We start from the raw sequence: 18,021 nt of genomic DNA, 5'->3' as shown, positions 1-18,021 counted from the left end.
TGGCAGCATTGGCTGGCAGGTTTGTTGGGAAGAGCAGAACCTGCCCTCGGGTCAAGTGGGGAGAGGGGCGAGGAAGAGCAGCAGTCAAACAGGCACTGGGAGCTGGAATTGTCCCTGCAGGTGCTGCTGGAGCCAAGTGTGGCACAAACCAACAGGGCAGGTTAAAAAAGAAATTTAGAAAAGAGGAAAAATCAAACCAGAGTTCTTTACCGTTACCTTGTCCTCTTTTTTTTTTTTTTGAAGAGCTCCCTTGAAGCCTTGTCTATATAAATGTTGAATTATATGGTTCTTTGACTCTTTACTAGAAATTGCTCTGAATTACTTTTTTTTATATAATCTGTTCCATTTCCAGCACTCTGCCATATCTCGCAGAGGAATGTCTGGAGCTGTTGACTGGCTCATTCTCCTGCTGCCAGGCGGCCTCTAATAAAGTTGCCCTCTGGTTCCACGGCAGGGCAGCAATCTGTAATGAAAATTTTATACGAGTGCTTGGGAAATGGAGTTGGAATCTGGGTTTCAAGTATGATTTCATAATACTCCAGGCATATAAATATATTTATATATATATATATATATATATACACACACGCATGATGTTTGGGGATTTGGAAATAGAAGGGATCATTTCCCAACAATGATGTTTTCCTTAAACCCCTTCCTGATGGGATCAGTGGGAATGTTGGTAGGTCAGAGCTCCCCCTTGGAGCCCTCCAGTGATGCTGTGAATTTGGGAACCAGACCAGCCCTGATGCCGTAACTTGAATTTCTTGGGCTCTCTTTGCTCCCATGGAATGGGGCTGGAGCCGGTGCCTTTGGAAGGGAAGCACCAGCGCTTGTCTCCTTCCTTCCTTCCTGTGTCCATGTTGAAATATTCCTTATGGTGCCTCGGGCACTGGCCATCAGGGAGGATGCTGCCTTGTCCTTCTCTGTGTTTCCACGTGCTGCTGTCCAGGCAGGTTCTGCAGGAATCCCGCTGGGAGTTGTGCCATGGTGCTGATCCCTGCCCCGGAGATGTCACAGGTGCACAGCCACGCCGTGACCCGGGCTGGGATCTGGGCAAACCCTCCTTCCGCTGCCTGGATTTGGCACATCTATGCTAAACACGCAGCATCAGCCCTCTCTGGGGCTGATCAATATTTAATGTGGAATTTACAAAGATTGACTTGAGGATGCGTTTAAAATTGGAGCTTTAGCCGTGGGTGGCAATTTCCGAGTCGCAGCAGTGGAGTTTGATTATTTAGAGAGATGGCATTTTGCACATTTGAAATAATCCTCGGGACCGCGGGGCTGTCGCAGCCCCCTCTTCCCCTAAACTGTTGACTTTTCAATTGTTTTGTTTGTTGATGTTCAATATTAATCACCCGGCTGCTGGCTCGGTGCTGGGCTGGGCCGATGGGCTCGGGCAGCTGCTGCTGGTGGGGTGCAGCTCTTTTGGGGTTTGGGGCTTTGCTGTGGTCCAGGAGCTGGAGTGTTTTGGGAAGGGAGACTTGTGGTGTGTCCAGTGCATGGTGGCTGTCCCTGCTCCGTGCTGGCCCTGCCTGGGGGCCAGCACCCTGCAGGTGATGCCAGCAGGTGATGCAGACCTGTTTAGGGACATTGGTATTGGAGCTGGAAGTGTTCAGGATGAGGCTGGGTGGAGCTCTGAGCACCCTGGTCTAGTGGGAAGTGTCCCTGCCCGTGGCAGGGAATGAGATGACCTTTAAGGTCCCTCCCAACCCAAACCATTCTGTGAGTCTTTGATATTCCAACTGGAATTTCCACAGAAACTCTGCAGAGCCCCTGGCACGGCCATCCCTGCCCTCGGGAGCTGGGCTGGGGTCTCTCCTCCCTCCCCAAATTCTGGCTGTCATCGCTCAGCTCCCGGCCAGGCTGGGATGTTCACACACACAGCAGGGATGGATGAAATCGCTGCTTTGTCTTGGTTTGCTGGTGGCTCTGGCTGTGCTAATGGGAGCTGACAGGCCTGGAGCAGCTGATCTGCCTTGGCTCAGGTGCTGAAGGCAGCAGTGATGGGGTTGGGGCCGTGGGGTGCAGTGTGGGGCTGTGTCAGTCCATGGGCTGGGGCTGTAAATGGTGGATCCATGGAAACTGCGTGTCCAGGGGTGCGGGTGCAGCTGGAGCTCCCCTGCACTTGGCTGGGTGAAAAACAATTGAGGCTTTCTCTTGAGGCAGCCACAGAATTGACCCCCAGTTCAGCCAGTCTCTGCAGTCCTTGTGAGGAGAAGGAAACTCGGGTCATTGTTCATATGGAGGGTAGAAAATATTTCCCTTCCTCCTCATTATCTAATTGTTCTGCTAAGACTTCACTCAGTTCCAATTAAAAAGCTTGAAAGCAGCTTGTTTCATGTGTGGAAAAGGAGCTCAACATACGGTAGTGACAGACTCCTTCGTAAATATGAATGTTTTTACATTAAAGGAAAAAGAAATGGAAATACTTTGCTAAATCCATGGGTGAGGTGTGGGTGGGGAGTTGGGGCACCCACAGGTGAGACCTCGGCCTCCAGCCCTGCAGCCATGCAACAGCAGCCGATGTTTTACTGGAACCTTTGGTGCTGGTGCTGCTGGGCTCAGCTGCAGAGCTGGAACAGTGGCACTGCTGGTGGCACTGCTGGTGGCACTGCTGGTGGCACTGCTGGTGGCACTGCTGGGGTGCTGTCCCTGCTTCCACCAAAACAAACCCGTGCCAAAGCCCCAAGGACTAATTTCCCTCCTCACCCCCCTTCAAATCGAAGCAGAAACATGACAAATGTTCTGATGAAGGCTGAGCACCCCAAACATCTCTCCCTGTGCAGGTTACTGTAAATCAGCCCCTTGATACCTCTGCTTCCCTCTGCCGTGTGCTGTGGTGGGGCTGGGGCCGTGCTGGGGGTCACACCCTGCCACAGAGCCGTCCCCATGGCACGGCTGAGGCTGGCTGACACGGAGCTGGACAAACAAGGCGATGGGGACAGGAGCTGTGACATCTCCGTGGGCTCACAGCACCCCAAAGTGCTGCAGAGTTTGTGACCAGCGCTCACAGCACGTCTCTGCTGCCCTGCAAGAGGAGGTGTTTCCCTGCCCTCCTGCCAAGCTCGTGTTTCCCAGGTAGGAGGGGGCAGGGGTGGGAGCAGGCTGGGTTTGTCCCTGCCCTGTCCCTGTCCCACGGAGCTCTCCCTGCACACTTCCCATCCCTGGGGCTGCAGGTAGGGTCTGACGGATGAGCAGAGTGAAATGCAGATTTATTACGTGTGGGATTTTGTCTCCTCTGGGGCTGGGGCTGGAGCAGGAGCTCCTGGGGCTGGGTTTGCAGCTTTGGGATGCTCTCACCGGATCGAAGCTCCTCCAGCAGGAGCCCACTCGGGTTATGGAGTGTCACACCTGTAGTGAGAGGAATGTCACACCTGTAGTGAGCCCTCCATGAGGTCACCAGAGCCAGCTGGGCTGGGGGGGCCGGGGGGGCCTCTGGTGCCATCCTGGCACAGCCAGCTGGGACCCAGCCTGGCCCCCTGCCCGGGATCCTGGCATTAACACCCCCCCACCGCTCTGCCCAGCACACCCCGCTTGTTTCTGCTGGGTTTTAATCTCCCTTATTTTGCTGCTTGTTCTGGGGGAGGGCTGGGGCTGCTCCGGGGCCGTCACTGCAGAGCCACAATGATGGAAATGCTTTTGGAGTAAAGACATTATTAATGAAGATGCTGAGCAGGGAAGGTACACCACGCTCGTGTAGCTGAGCTCGCCCGGGCTGTGCTCGGCCAACACATCCATCTCCTGCTTGGATCCATCCATTTCTTTAAATGCCTCCACGGGTGATGTCAGCCTGCCTGGCAGTCCTGTGCCGTTTAAAAGGACCAAAACAAATTAGAAAGTTCACACCTGAAATGGTGCTGCTTCCCAGCTCCCGGCTCTGAGGAGGGGGAAGCGCTCCCGGGTGAGCACGGAGCCCAGGGATGCTGAGAGAGCTGTTCCTGCTGGTTTAACCCTGCTGGGATGGAGCTGAGCCCCCGCTGCCATCCCAGGGCACATGGCACGGCCTTGTGCCCACCGTGGGGGCCAGGATTGCTGCTTGTCCAAGAGAAATGCAAATATGGGACAATCAGCCTCTGCAGCAGCAAAGTGGCATGTGATGAAATCCAATCAGTTAATAACCCTTCACAGCACTGGGAGAATTGCAGATGAACGTGCTTTTAAATAACTTTTTTTTTTTTTTTCCCCTCACCAGAATTATTCCCCTGTGGATTTTTTTCTCTGAAAATATCCCTCATTTTGGTTTGTGCCTGGCAGAAAGGGCCACAAGGTTCAGAGCCCGGAGGCAGGGAATCTCGGCAGAGCTCTGCCATTGCATCCTCCCGCATGGTTTTGGCTCCTGAAAAGGCTCCTCGCTGCTTCTGGGCAGCCCCGGAGCTCCCGGAGGGTCCCTGGAGGTTCCCAGCCCCGGCTGCTGCCCCAGGGATGCTGCCGGGAGCCGCGGGAAGGAGCGCGGCAGGAGCAGCGCGGCTCAGACAGAGCTGATGAGCACGAGGAAGAGGAGGCTGTGAGACCCGGATAGTAATCAAGGCTAATTTGTTGATTTGCCATCCGGAGTAATTTCTTGCATTATTTTTTTCCCCCTGCACGATTTGCTCGGGGAGGGGGAGCAGGAGCCCGATGAGGGGCTGGGATGGTGGATGTGCTCCTGGCCGGGAAGGTGAGGAAGGTGAGTCCCTGCCCCGAGCTGGGCTGGCACAGACGGGTCCCCACCACAGCTCCTCCTCCGAGAGGTGCCTGGACAGCGCCGGGCTCTGCTCCTGTGGCCCCTGCCAAGGTCACAGCCTGAGAAACGCCTCCCCTTCAATCCCCTGGATGAGGATGGAGGAGGAGGAAGGGGAATCTCCTGGGCAGGTGTAGGTTTGTGTGGCGGTGCTGGATGCTCCCCTGCCCTGCAAGGGCCGTGGAGCTGCGGTGTTGTCTGGAGAAAATACCATAGACTGGGAAAAAAATCTCACTTAAGTCTTTGCAAAGCCATAGATAATGCACTGTGAGAGTGAACAAGCAGGATGAAAAATAATTGCACTCCTATTTTTCTCTGGCTTTTCTTATCAACGACTTTATCACCTTTGGTTTTATTTTACACCTTATTTAGACTTTACTGTAATCCCAGCTATTTCACCATTGACACCTCCTTAATACCTTGTCTAACACCTCTGACACCTCTGGCTAATGCCCGGGCCCTGCTCCAGCGCAGAGCAGGAACAGAAAAGAGCTGAAATGGAGAGAGGGAAAAATTATTTACTACCCAGGCTCTGTGAATAATAACCTCTGAGGAGGAGGTGGGGGCCAGTCCTCCCTGTGCAGCTGAACTTTGCTCTCTGCCACATCCGTCTCCATCTGCCCATTCCCAGCCGCGGGACGGTGCTGCCCTGAGCGCTCCGCAGGAGGGAAGGAAGAGGATTTATTGTTCCTGGGAAGCTGCAGCCTGGAAAGGCTCAGCTTTGTGAACTGAAGCGAATTAGTTCCTCTCACTTGGGCGCCCTGCGCCAAGCTCAGCCCTGTTTGAAATGTTCCCGATCCTGTGGGTGCTGCTGGCGCTGGCAGCTCCGGTGCCAACCTGGGCATCCCCTGCTGCTCCACTGGCTCTGTGTGCAGGGTGGGCTGGGGTCTCACCTCTCCTGGGCAGCCCTGAGGGCGCTTTTTGGGGCCAGTTCTCCTTTGGTGGCCAGGGAAGGCACCCGCTGGTTTGTGGGGACGCCTCCTTTGCTGTGTTGTGAGATTTGGTAAAAAGGTCTCAGCTATTCCTGGCTGGGGCTGGCAGAGTCACAGAATCCTGGAATGCTTTGGGTTGGATGGGACCTTAAAGATCATCCTTAAAGATCATCCATTTCTACCCCTCTGCCATGGCAGGGACACCTCCCACTGTCCCAGGCTGCTCCAAGCCCTGTCCAGCCTGACCTTGGGCACTTCCAGGGATGCAGGGATCAGCTGCTCCGGGCACCCTGTGCCAGGGCCTCCCCCCTCACAGGGAACAATTCCTGCTTAATATCTGACCCACCGGTCTCCAAAAAGTTTCACTTTTCCTGACCTGGAAGAAATCCCACTGAACCCCAGTGCTGGGGATAGCAGAGCACTCTGCTGAGTTCTCCCTTTCCCCTTCTCTCCGAGCCCCAAGACCATGGCTACATTACCTAGATTTAACTACCCATTACACAAACTATATCTCTAAAGCGAGGGATATGGCAGCTTTATTATAAGTTTATTACATGCTAATTCAAGCAAATAAATTTGCTCCAGCTGTGGAGCAAAGGAGATTAATAACCTCGAAGATCACTTTGCTGCTTTGATGAGTTTCTTGAACAGAGTGGAGTATATTTGGGAAGAGCAACTAGATTAGTCAAAAAACCCCTTTAATTATTAGTGACACTGTGCAAACTGCTTCCTACGAGTGGAATACCAACTACTTAACTCCCTGACCTTATTATTCAAATAAACACTCCTTATTATAGCGACATGACTCGCTCATCAACACATCAGATCAACTGCCTGGGTGGGGGTCTGGGGGTCCCCGCTGTGTCAGCAGCCGCCAGCTGGGCTCTGTGAGGGGTAAAACGACCCAAGAGGGTTTAGAAGAGCTTCGTGTGCCACACAACGAGCTGTGAAATGCCTTTGCTGGAATGTTCGTGGCACTTGCACCTTCTCCTGCTCAGGATACTGGCTTTTATTCTGCAGTTAGTTCAGATTTTTCTGGAAGTGTTTAAGTCAGGATGTTGTGAGGTGCCTCCTTGTTGCTGATGTTTCAATGTCTGGTTTGTAGGACCGCCCTGGAGGGGACTGTCGGGCTGCTCTTGCTGCTCATCCTCTCCCAGTGGTTGCTGCCCTCATGTTTAATGGAATCTGGGGAAATTCTGCATTTTCTAGTTTGTCTTCATTGGCGGGATGCTGGAGCTGGGTGAAGATTATTCTGCCCCTTTCACAGATAAAAAACAGGCCAAGAAGGGCTCCCAGAAATTATTACAGATCCCATGAAAATGTGTATGGGAGTTTGTCAGAAACTGTCAGAGAGACCTCCCAGTGCAAGGGGTTTTACCCTGGCAGTTTTTCTGGGAGTAAGGAGCTCCCTGGGATGCTGCAGGATGCTGGAAATGTGGTTTGGAGAGGAGCAGAAAGCGAGGGCTGGCCCAGCCTGCAGCCCCCAGGGAATCGCGGGGGTTTGTGCTCCCACCCTTGTGAAAAGCTGGCGATCGTACCCCACTCGGGAGCGGGCCGGGAGGATTTGTGAGCCTGTGCCGGGGCCGGGAGGGATCAGAAGGCACCTTCTGCCTTCTCCCAAGGGGCGGAATCCCCCGTGCCCCTCCTCTCACCGCGGCCGCTGCGGATCCGCAGCTGGAGCCGCTTCCCTCCCTTCACCCCGTTCCAGGATCCGGGGATGCTCTGGGAGCCCAGGGGTGTCTCTTTGTTTTGGGGGGGACAGTGTGGGTCCAACCGCTCTTGGGAAAGCAGCAAATCCAGAATATTCTGCTGCTCCCGTGCTCCCCGCTCCCTTGTCTCTCTCCCCCAGCCCCGCTGCCTTCAAACAGTTTCTATTCTATGTAGAGCAAGCAAAAATGATGTGTTAAATACAGCCCGGGCTGAAGCTCTGAATCAAATCAATTCCTTTTTGATTCTCCGAGCTTTTGAATCCTCAGCCCTGCTGGAGGATTGTTAGCACAAGAATGGGGCTGAAGGAGCAATCCTTTCGCAGCGCTATTGACTCAATTATTTTGCCTCTTGATTTTGTATGAGCGGCCGCGCGGATATTCTGATTGCTAATGGCAGAGCATTGTTCAGCGGCTCGGGGCTCGGGCCGGGCCCCTCCGGCTCCCCTCGCTCCGCTTCCCGCACGGGCTGGGGCCCGTGACCTCCCCGTGTCCGCTCCTGAGATGCTCCCGGCGCTGCCGGATCGATGGGGAGGCTGCATTTACCCAGGGCACGACTGTCAATATTGACAGCCCCAGTGCGGGGCAGCGATGGCCCCGCCGCGCCCGGCAGGAGCTGCCGAGAGGATGCAGGAGCTGCCGAGAGGATGCAGGAGATGCTGAGGGGCTGCAGGAGATGCTGAGAGGGTGCAGGAGCTGCCGAGAGGATGCAGGAGATGCTGAGGGGCTGCAGGAGATGCTGAGGGGCTGCAGGAGATGCTGAGGGGCTGCAGGAGATGCTGAGGGGCTTCAGGAGATGCTGGAAGGATGCAGGAGATGCTGAGGGGCTGCAGGAGATGCTGAGGGGCTGCAGGAGATGCTGAGCCCGGCCCTGGGTGCTGTTCATCCCCTGCAGCAGCTCAGCACAGCCTGCTCCGCTCGGTGACAGCCGCTGCTGGGGCAAAGCGGGACAGGGACAGGGAGGGGACCTGGCCTCGGCCCCACCTCCGGTCAGGGTTTGGAGCCCACAGCCCAGCCAGACTCGCTTTTTCAAGATTAAAAAAGAGGAATTCCCCACCCATCAAAAGGTTGTGAAAGGAGCGAGGGGAAGCACTTTGGATGTCTGGATGAAAGGGGTTGGGAAGAACAAACTGCTGCTTTGAAGAGGTAAAGCCCTGTAGAAATCCTGAGCGGTTCTAGTGGTGGCCGAAATGCTTTGTGGGCTGAGAAAAGGCAAAAGCAGGAACTTTCTCCTGCTTTTTATTCTTACTGATGTTTATGTCAGATCCCGTGCTCTGTGGATGCAGGAGGTGACAGATCCCTGCTGGGTGTCACCAAGCGATGGAGACGCTGATTTCGTACCCGCTCCCATCTCCCCGTGGCTGGTGCCAGGCGGGGTCGCCCGGTTAATGCACATTTCAGTCTTCATTGGCTTTTTAACCAGTTTTTAATCAGTAATTATTAGCGAGTGGGAGCCACTCAGTGTGTCACAGCCATCAGAGCCGGTGGCAGCAGCAGGCTGTGGGCTGCACATGTCACCTGGGCTGCCAGAAATTCAGCAGTGGGTGGGAATGTGCCCGAGTTTCAGCAGGGATGAGTTGTTAATGCTGGGAAGGTCAGGCAGGGGCCTGGGCTTGTTGCCACTGTGGGATGCAGTGGCTTTGAGGACCAGGGACTTCCACTCACACTGGAAAGAGACTTCGGACTCACAAGGGTGTGCACTGATAGGACAAGGGGAATGTCTTCAAGCAGAAGGAAGGCAGATTTAGTTCAGATACGGGGAAGAAATTCTTCCCTGTGAGGGTGAGGAGGCCCTGGCACAGGCTGCCCAGAGAAGCTGGAAGTGTCCAAGCCCAGGTTGGATGCGGTTTGGAGCAAACTAAGGATAGTGGAAGGTGTCCCTGCCTATGGCAGGGGGTGGAACTGGATTTTGAAGTCATTTCCACCCCCAGCCTCTCCATGACTCTCTGGTAAGCTCTGTTTGCCTGCAGAGCGGTGGGTGCAGGCAGCCTGGCCCGCGGGAGCTGCTCCGTGCTAATTCCAGCCGTTGCCGTGGAGGTGAAGAGCGGGAATCAGCCTTGGCCTGATGCACAAACGGAGTCAAGTAGCGGTGCCCTTTGCAAAGCGCTAATGAATTACGAGTGGCTCTCCTTACCCAGGCGCTGCCACCACTCGTGACCGGCTGAAAACTGCAGCCCTCGACATGTGGAGCTGCTGGAATTGCTCATTTCTACGGCATCGGCTGTAACTGGATGCAGAATGGTAAAGAAGGGTGGGGTTTTTGGGGGGGGTTTCATCACCATCAGGGTTTCAGCGCTCTCAGGCTGGGTGGCATCCGAGACCCAGTGGAACAAATGAGCTTTAAACCCCTCTGCTTTATTATTTTCTATTAACAACGAGGCGGCTCTGGTAAATAGCCGTGAAAGGGAGAGCTTAAGCTCTTAATTAATAAACGCTGGCTTGGTTTCTGCTGCCGAGCTGCGGCCTCGAGAGGCGCGATGGGGGTCAAGAGCAGAGGGTGCTCAAGTCCTCCAAGCCCGCTAATGAACCTGGGATTTACCCCGAGATTTTGGGACAGCCAGGACAGCCACCTGTGGCTTGGGTTAGGAGGCCTGTTAGAGCCTGTGGGGTCCTGGGGCAGGGCTGCAGGACTGGGGCACAGGAGCTCACCTGCCCCGTGGGTGCCACAAAGACCCCACATGGGTGACACTGCACAGCCCCAATGGCCTCAGCTGCCTCCTGCAGCTCATCGTTACAGCTTGGCCATAAATGTTTATGACAGGAGGGAGAGGAAGTAAATCACATTTATCTCCCTTGTTTTCGTTGTCGGGGCACTAATTTGACAGGGAAGGGAAATTTTTGCTTATTTTACAACTCTGATTTTGGCTGCAATTTGATTTCAGTAGCTGGGAGGCGAACACAAAATCTTATTTTTATTCCAGAGCTGGTATAAAAATTTACATTTTGACACCGACCCCCCACTCCCTTTTCAGTGCTGCTACAGCGGGCCCGCAGGCTTTGCACAAAACACATCACCCACATATAATACACTCATAATTCACTAATGTTTGCTGAATGACAGGGTTAAGTGGCTGCTATTCCCGGCCTCCCACCACACTAATGTACTCCAGACCCGTGCTCCTTTTCTTCTGGATTGCAGTCAAATCGTTTCCTGCAGCCCTCGCAGTGGAAGCTCCTTCCACCCCGAACAAACATGACTTCGGAAATTATTTTCATTTGTTTTTCTAATCTAATTTTCCCCTCGGTGCTCCACTAATCATCAATCCCATTAAGGGCTTGATGTGTTGACTGCTTTCCAGAGAGCCCGTCCTGCATCCTGCGGTGCGCTGACCTCCGGCGGGCCGAGCCCCGGCACCGCCGAGCCAGAGGATGCCCTGGAGAGGCTGCTGGAGCATCCCCTCCATCCCTGCCCAACCCCGCAGCCTGGGCTCCCCAGGAAAGGGACCTGTGCCATCCTGGAATAATGACTGATGAATGACGAGTGTTTACAACCTAAAGGAGGGGTGGGGGGAAGTTGGCTCCGCTCCAGACCAAGCGCCAAAGGGAAAAACAGCCTCTGGTGGAGTATCTGAGCTGGGGAGGCTGTGAAGGCAGAGGGAGCGCGTCACTCCAGCGAGGAAAATGCACAGCAACCGTGTGGGGAACTGGGAATTTATCCAGCAGGATTGGGAGCCCACAGCCACCCACTGCTCCTCCTGGAAATAGGATTAGTGATGGGAGATGTGCCTGGCAGAGCACAGGATGAGGGAGCAGCCTTGTGACACTGGGCATGGGACAGGGACGGGGCAGGGATGTGCTGCCCACCCTGTGGGAGCAGGAGGGGCAACGAGGTGATGAGTTTTGGGGTGATGGGGGTGATATCATCCCACAGGAGCAAATATTTCCTTCCCCCCCACCCCAATGAAATGGACTCCATGGATCTGTTCAAAACAGTTTATTGTATTTTTTCGTCAGACAAACACATTGATTTCTGGACCACAGTAGAGGATGGAAACCTTTCACAAACTTATTTATTTGAAAATACAAATATAAAATTATACTTTCCACATCTGTGATGTGAGAGACCCCCATCCACATAGTATTTTACAACAGGGCTTCAGAAAGCCATACACAGAGACCTGAAAGATGCTTGATATATATAGATACATATATATATGTATATATATAAAAAAAAAGTCACTACCAAAGTTCTCATCAGTTCATACTAAAGTATAAAAGGAAGGGCTAGGCCTGCCACTGTGCCATAGTTTATTTAGGTACATTTATGACCACCTGAAATGCTCACTTGCATCCTAGTACTGATGGGAGTTCAGACCTCGTACGACAGAGAATGAAGGGGGTGCTACCTACGACGGTCACGCGACAGACGAGCCCGAGGGGCTCTGGGGCCGGGGCTGACCCCGCTGACCACCGGGCCCTGCTCGGACACCGAGCTCTCCACACAACACAGTCAGACTGCTGGGGGGGCCCACAACCGACCATGAGGATTTGCTTTCTCAAACTACATTTTTTTTTTCTCTTTTTAAAAATTATTATTATTATTATTATTTATTATTATTGTGGTTTTTTTTGGTAATTTTATTACAGTATTAAAGTATTGCTTAGCTTACAGAATCTCCTCACGTAGTGTTCGCACGGGGTCGATGGATTCTGTACGTAGGAAACTCTACAGTGTCTGTGCGCAGACCGGGATCTGCCGGTGTGTCTTCGATGCATCCTGTCTCTTTGCCCTAACACTAACCTCAGCTCTCCCTCTCTCAACTGTGTCACTTTTAAAAAAACAAACCAAACCATTAAAAAAAAGAATTCAGAAGATTCCACCCAAGAGACATCGCCATAGCATAAAAGACAGCTATGAGTTAGTGTTGGGTTTTTTTTGTTTTCTTTTTTTTTTTTTTATTATTTTTATTTTTTTTTTTTTTTTATTTTTGTAAACAGTTTCATATGCAATATCATACAGAACCATGGCTGGCCTTGAGTAAAAATGTAGTAAACTATATTGCTTTATTATTGATTATGTTGCATTGAGTGAATGGCAGAAACGAAACAAGAAGGGACGTGTGGCTGGAGTCGCTAGCCCTCATTCACACTACAGATGAAAGCAGGGAAGAAAAGAAATCCCAACACCTTTCAGGTCGTTATCACCCACAATTACCCAATGGTTTAACTAAGCCTAGCAAGATGTGTGACATTCACCAGCAGACGCTGCTGTACAATGGAAAAAAAAACAACTTACAGCAAAGAGAGCCATGCTACCTTAAAGTCCAAGCTACAAATTCAACTCAAAATGAACATTTATGAAGTGTAATTAAAAATAAAAACCCCAAAGGACAGATCAGGCTTCGCTTTAATCAAGCCGATCACAAAGGACTCGGGCTCTTTGAAGGGGGAGGGTCCCAAGCACCTGTGGCTCCTCGGAAATGTCCCTGGCCCAGGTCACCCAGAGCCCCTGGTGCTGGCCAGGCTGGGGCCAGAGCTTTTCCCTGGCACTGAGGGCTGGAGAGGCTCTGAGTGTCCCTGGGCTGTCCCAGGCCAGGCTGGGCAGCCTTGGAGCCCCTGGCACAGGGTGAGGTGTCCCTGCCATGGAGGGTGGCACTGGAGGGTCCCTCCAACCCAACCAGTCCATGGCTCCACCGGCCTTCGCTCCCTGGGCTTGAGTAAAACAAAGGTGGAGCTGAACCTCTGTGCTGAAAAATTTACAAAAAACCCCCAAACAAACGAAGAAAAAGAAAAAAAAAAAATCCTTTAAAATTGATTTCTAGATGAGTGGGGGACTAACGTGAACCTTAGTCTAGGTAGCCACATCAAAACATCTTGGATTCCACGACATTTGTGCTATGGGCCACTGGGACTTCTCAAAAGGTATATAAACATCTAAAACATATTCACACAGATTAGCAATTTCTTCTGAACATTCTTAAAAAAATATGTTTTTTTTTTCTCTTAGTAAAATCGTTTTAATATACCGTGCCTCCCTCTTTTAAAAAATAAATTAAAAAAATCCAGTTTTGCATATCTAGCATTAGCATTTAAGGTAGTATGGCACATCCCCTTTCCAAAGTCAAGGGTGGGGATCTACAAATGCCTTAAGAGTTTGCCAGCATTTTTAACATTGTGAGACCTTTGGTTAGTTGAAACCGCATCAGATCAACAAAAGAAAAATAATAAACGAGGAAAAAAAGCACAGAAAGAAAAAAGAGAAGAAAAAACAAAAAAAAGGAAAACCTTCCCAAAATTATTAGCATTTTTTTTTTTCTTAAATAAGAGAAAGTTCTATCCTTACTGGTCCTAAATCTGATTAACTACATCTAAATTTTTAACCTTAATTACGATACACCTACCAATATGTACTAGAAGAGGAAGAGAGAAAGAGGGGGGAAAAATTCACTACACTACCATCAGGACAGCACTCTTACAAGATAAGCCATTTTATACACTATTAACATACAACAATGATCAACAAAGAATATTCTATGAGGTGACAGGGAATGGAGAGGAAAACCAACTGGTAGTACAGTACATCATCAACATTGACAAAATAGCAATAAAAAATTCCCTGACGGCACACACTGAATCGCAGGGAATTTGGTTCGTAGTATTTTTTTTTTTACCTTTTTATTTTTTAAAGAATTCGGTTTTATTTCTTTTATTACTTGATCAAGTCTCAATATTTAAAAAGCGTCCAGCATTTTGCTTAAACCTGGTTGTTCTGAAATAAGAAAAAAACCTAAAATATTACATAAAAAGCATGATTTTTTTTTTTTAAAAACAAGAAAAACAAGGTTTCTCCTTTCGGTTAGCAGTATGGTGCCTTGATTTGTTAAAGATGCCTTGCTCTACCTTGTCTATTGAATGTCTACATTAGTCTACTTGTTAGTAAAATTTACAAAAATAGGAGTGCAGCAGCTCTTTTTAACAAATGTCGCATTCAGTGTCTTATACTGGCTGTACCTAAAGTACCAAATTTATAAACGTAACAATTTAAAAAAATATTAATAAAACTTGTCAATATTACGTTAAAAAAAGAAGAAATATATCCACACTACAGTATGTTCTTAATGCCACCTACCATGTTGTACTTCTAGTTTGCTGTTGCAGGCCTATTTACCAATATTAAAAAAATTAAATTAAAAAATATCCTTCATAAGTTTCCTCCCCCAACAGAGGACCATATATATAACAGCCAAATATTAAACATGTGCAAATAGGAAACTGTCAGTTTTTCCCCTACCAGTCACAGTGCAATGATGTTTTATACTTTATTTCTTTTAAATTCTGTTTACAACTACAATAAATTAAAATCTTCCGTTGCTTCTAGGGTGAAACTTGTAGCACTGAGGTATTCCCAAATAAAAACCAAAAAGAAAAGAAAAAAAAAAAGAAAATAAAAAACCAAAACCAACCAAAGTTGTTTTCTAATTTGATAATACAGAAAGTGATGGATAATAAAGGAAATCATGCAAGCTGGACGCTGCTCTGCCTGCACAGGGTGCCCAGAGCAGCTGAAATGACTGGACAGCAAGTTGATCTAGTTTAAAACAATGTCTAAAAAAAAAACCAACAATCAACCAAAAAAAAAAAAAAAAAAAACAAAACCAAAATAAAGGTGTGCTTTGAACCGTAAATGCGCTAAGTAGGAAAAATTGTAGCTTCTTGATCAGTTTTGGGAAAAGCAGGTTTTAAATTAAAATAAAAATCCCACTCGACTGTTCCTTTGTAAGCTGTGCACGTCTGAGAGCGGAGCTGCTGGTATGAACTGGGTGAGCTGGGAGGGTCCCACAGCATCACAGCCCCCCCGGGCCAGCTCCGGCAGTCGCTCCGAAAGGCTACAACTTCCTTGTCTTTTATCATCCATTTTCACAGAGAAACTGCCTTAGGCTGACTCCATCACAAAAATAGGTTTGTATTTCTCTTTCTTAATAGTTTCTATGTAGTTAATGGAATTGTATTTACAGCATTTTATTATTTTTTTCTTTTTTTTTTTTCAGAATTCACAATTTCAAAAAACCTTATATCACCTCTTTCAACAAAAAAAAGCACTTATATAGAAAAAGGACGCGCAAAAAGTTTGTCGCCCTCGCCTTATTGCCGAAAATAGAGAGAATTAGAGTAACCAAGACGCCACAAAGGAAAAGAAGGGCCAGAGAACCTGTTGCTCCCCCCTCCCCGTGCCCTGCCAGCCCCCCGTGCCGCACCCGCCGCTGGCTCCGCTCCCCCCGTGGCCCAGGCTCCTGTCACCATCTCAGCATCCTTTAAGCAACAACAACTACGTAAAACAGAAGGGAGGAGGAGGAGGAGGAGGAGGAGGAGGAGGAGGAGGAGGAGGAGGAGGGGAGGTGGGAAAGAAAAGCAAAAGAAACCCCTTAATATAACAGTTACACTATGGTTAGGCTCTCGCTACATACACAAAGAATTCCGACTACGTGGCTACGAGACTATGTCAAAAAGGCTACGAAAAGATGTGGGTTTGGAGAGGCTTAAAAAGAGGGGAGGAGGGACCCATCGAGAAAATAAAACGAACAAGAAATGGGTTTTATATACATACTTTTAAAAGCTGTTGTTTTTATAGTACAGCAGATTCATGAGATGATGAGAGAGATTTTAAACAACCCAAGTCCTTCGAGTGCCACCTCCAGTTTGCGTTGGCGGTGATGATGATGATGATGATGATGATGATGTAGTGCTCAAAGTCTGATGAGATCACCCAACCGTGGGGCCCTTCAGAAACTTCGCCCTGTCTTGCCCGGACATCCAGAGAGACTCTGCGTGGGGAGAAGGGGGACATGGACATGGGAGAGGGACAGTTAATTGAGGTTCATTAGGATTTTTAATAAAAAAACCCCAAGTGTTTGCAAACACTTTGCGGCCACGGCGTCCCCGATCCACCCTGAGGGAGGATGCAGAGGGGCCGGCTGGGTTCTGAGGTGTTCCCAGGACAGCCCCCAGGGGACAGGGGGCCTCACGTACTCCCTGCTCTTATTTCCAGCTCCATCCCAGCTAAGCCTGGACTGGGGGCCTGGCTGAGGGCTGGGCTGGTTTAGGAACAGTAAAATGGGAGCTGATGTACAGCCAGGACAAAAACGGCTCCTCAGGCATCTGTTATGCCATGAATTCACACAGCTTTGGCTAAAATGAGTTTTCCCTGAAGAACCTGGAAGGTGACAAGTTTTATCTGGGCACACAGAGGCGGCCAGAATTTGTTTGATACCAGAGCTTCAGCCTCCAATGCTCCATCCCTGCCAGCGCTTAGAGCTGAGATGTATAATATAGAAAAGAGATATAAATATTTCGGGCACTGGCTCTGCAGGCAGCTGCTCACAGGGCTGGCCAGGAGAGGATGCTCCCTGCTCGTTCTGGGATGACCTCCAAAAGCCATCCCCCAATAGCTGTGCTCGGGGTGAGGCCCCAGCAGCATCCTGCAGGGATGTGGGAACAGATCCCTGCCCCGGGAACCCGCAGCTCAGCCAAGTCCTGCCTCGGGGATGCCAGGACCAGCCGCTGCCGCAAGCGTTTCAAACTCAGCGTTCCTTGAGGAATTAATAATAAGGCTCATTTCCTCCTCTCAAAATCTATTTTAATTAGTAATGAGCAACATTAAAAGCACTTTGTTTTTAAGTCGTTAATGGTTTGAGTCTCAACGCTGGCCAGTAACTGATGGCTGCGGCGATGGGCTGTGCTAAGTGAGGAGTGATTACAGCTCATCAATCTGGCGGAGCTGCCGTCACCGCGCGTTATTAGCCTGAGTTATGATGTTCTGCTCGGGCTCCAGCTGGCCTCGGGTACCACCTCACTATTCCAGAGGCTGACGGCCCAGGAAACGTGAAGGATTCTGACAAATTGATCGGCGAGCAGACACCGCTATGTGCAAGTCATAGCTGGGATTAAGCAACAGTGCTTATGGCACTTTTTTCTTTCCCACAAAAAACGCTCCTTGGTGGAGCAAATCAATTGACAGAACAATTTCAGGTAATCTTGGGGGTGTGTGTGGAAATGGAGAGTAAATAGAAACCCCCTTTATCCACTAGTGTTTAGGTATAAATCTATTTTTATGTAGTTTGAAGTCTCCGAATGTTTTCCACAGTTCCCAACCCCCTGACTAACTTCGATTCTAATTTTGTAGACTGATTTTTGAACGTAAGTGATGTGACATTGATCGTGTAGTGCTGGGTAAGAGGCAGGGAAATAAAACCTGTCACATCCATTTCCTCTGCCTGTCCGGGCTCGGAGCTCTGGAGGCAAACCCGTGCCATTTAATTGGGATAACTTCTGTTTTTCATTGCGTTCTCTAATCTACTCCATTCCGAGTGCTAAGAATATTTGTTTGCAAAGATGAATATGCCAAAGGCCAAATAATAATAAAAAATAAAAATTAAACATTTAATTAACTCGAGCTTAGTTCAAAGGGTAGGAAACTGGCAGCGATCCAGGGCTGCGGTGCTCAGGTAATGCCTTTAATTTAATTTGCTCAGGTTTAATTTTTTTTTAATCTTGATAATTGCTCTATGGTTACAAGTTACAATGTTATCTTTTAGCTGTAATATTTGGTACAGCACTTAATTAAGAATGATGGTTTCTCAGTAATAAGGCAGTGGGGCTCAGCTATTTTTAAAGCAGTGCACTGGGAGCAGATCCCTGATCCCACTGGGATTCTGGCTGC

General features: G+C 49.7%; 2 protein-coding genes across 19 annotated transcripts in view; both read right to left on the bottom strand.

Moving 5' to 3' along the window:
• HEATR6 (HEAT repeat containing 6) overlaps nucleotides 1–18,021 on the bottom strand; it is a 340,544-nt gene that overhangs the window by 121,102 nt on the left and 201,421 nt on the right. The gene's annotated exons all lie outside the window — the stretch shown is intronic.
• The window catches only part of MSI2 (musashi RNA binding protein 2), a 208,188-nt gene continuing 201,450 nt past the window's right edge, over nucleotides 11,284–18,021 (bottom strand). For all 18 annotated transcript variants that reach the window (XR_009279293.1, XR_009279294.1, XM_058854566.1 and 15 more), the window contains one exon: nucleotides 11,284–16,126. Coding sequence is in view for 1 of the 18 variants with exons in the window: in XM_058854567.1 (XP_058710550.1) it covers nucleotides 16,085–16,126 (42 nt within the window). In the remaining 17 variants the exon portion in view is untranslated. The remainder of the gene's footprint in view (nucleotides 16,127–18,021) is intronic.

Source organism: Poecile atricapillus, chromosome 21, assembly GCF_030490865.1.
Source record: "Poecile atricapillus isolate bPoeAtr1 chromosome 21, bPoeAtr1.hap1, whole genome shotgun sequence".
NCBI lineage: Eukaryota > Metazoa > Chordata > Aves > Passeriformes > Paridae > Poecile > Poecile atricapillus.
This window is presented reverse-complemented; position numbering and strand designations above follow the sequence as displayed.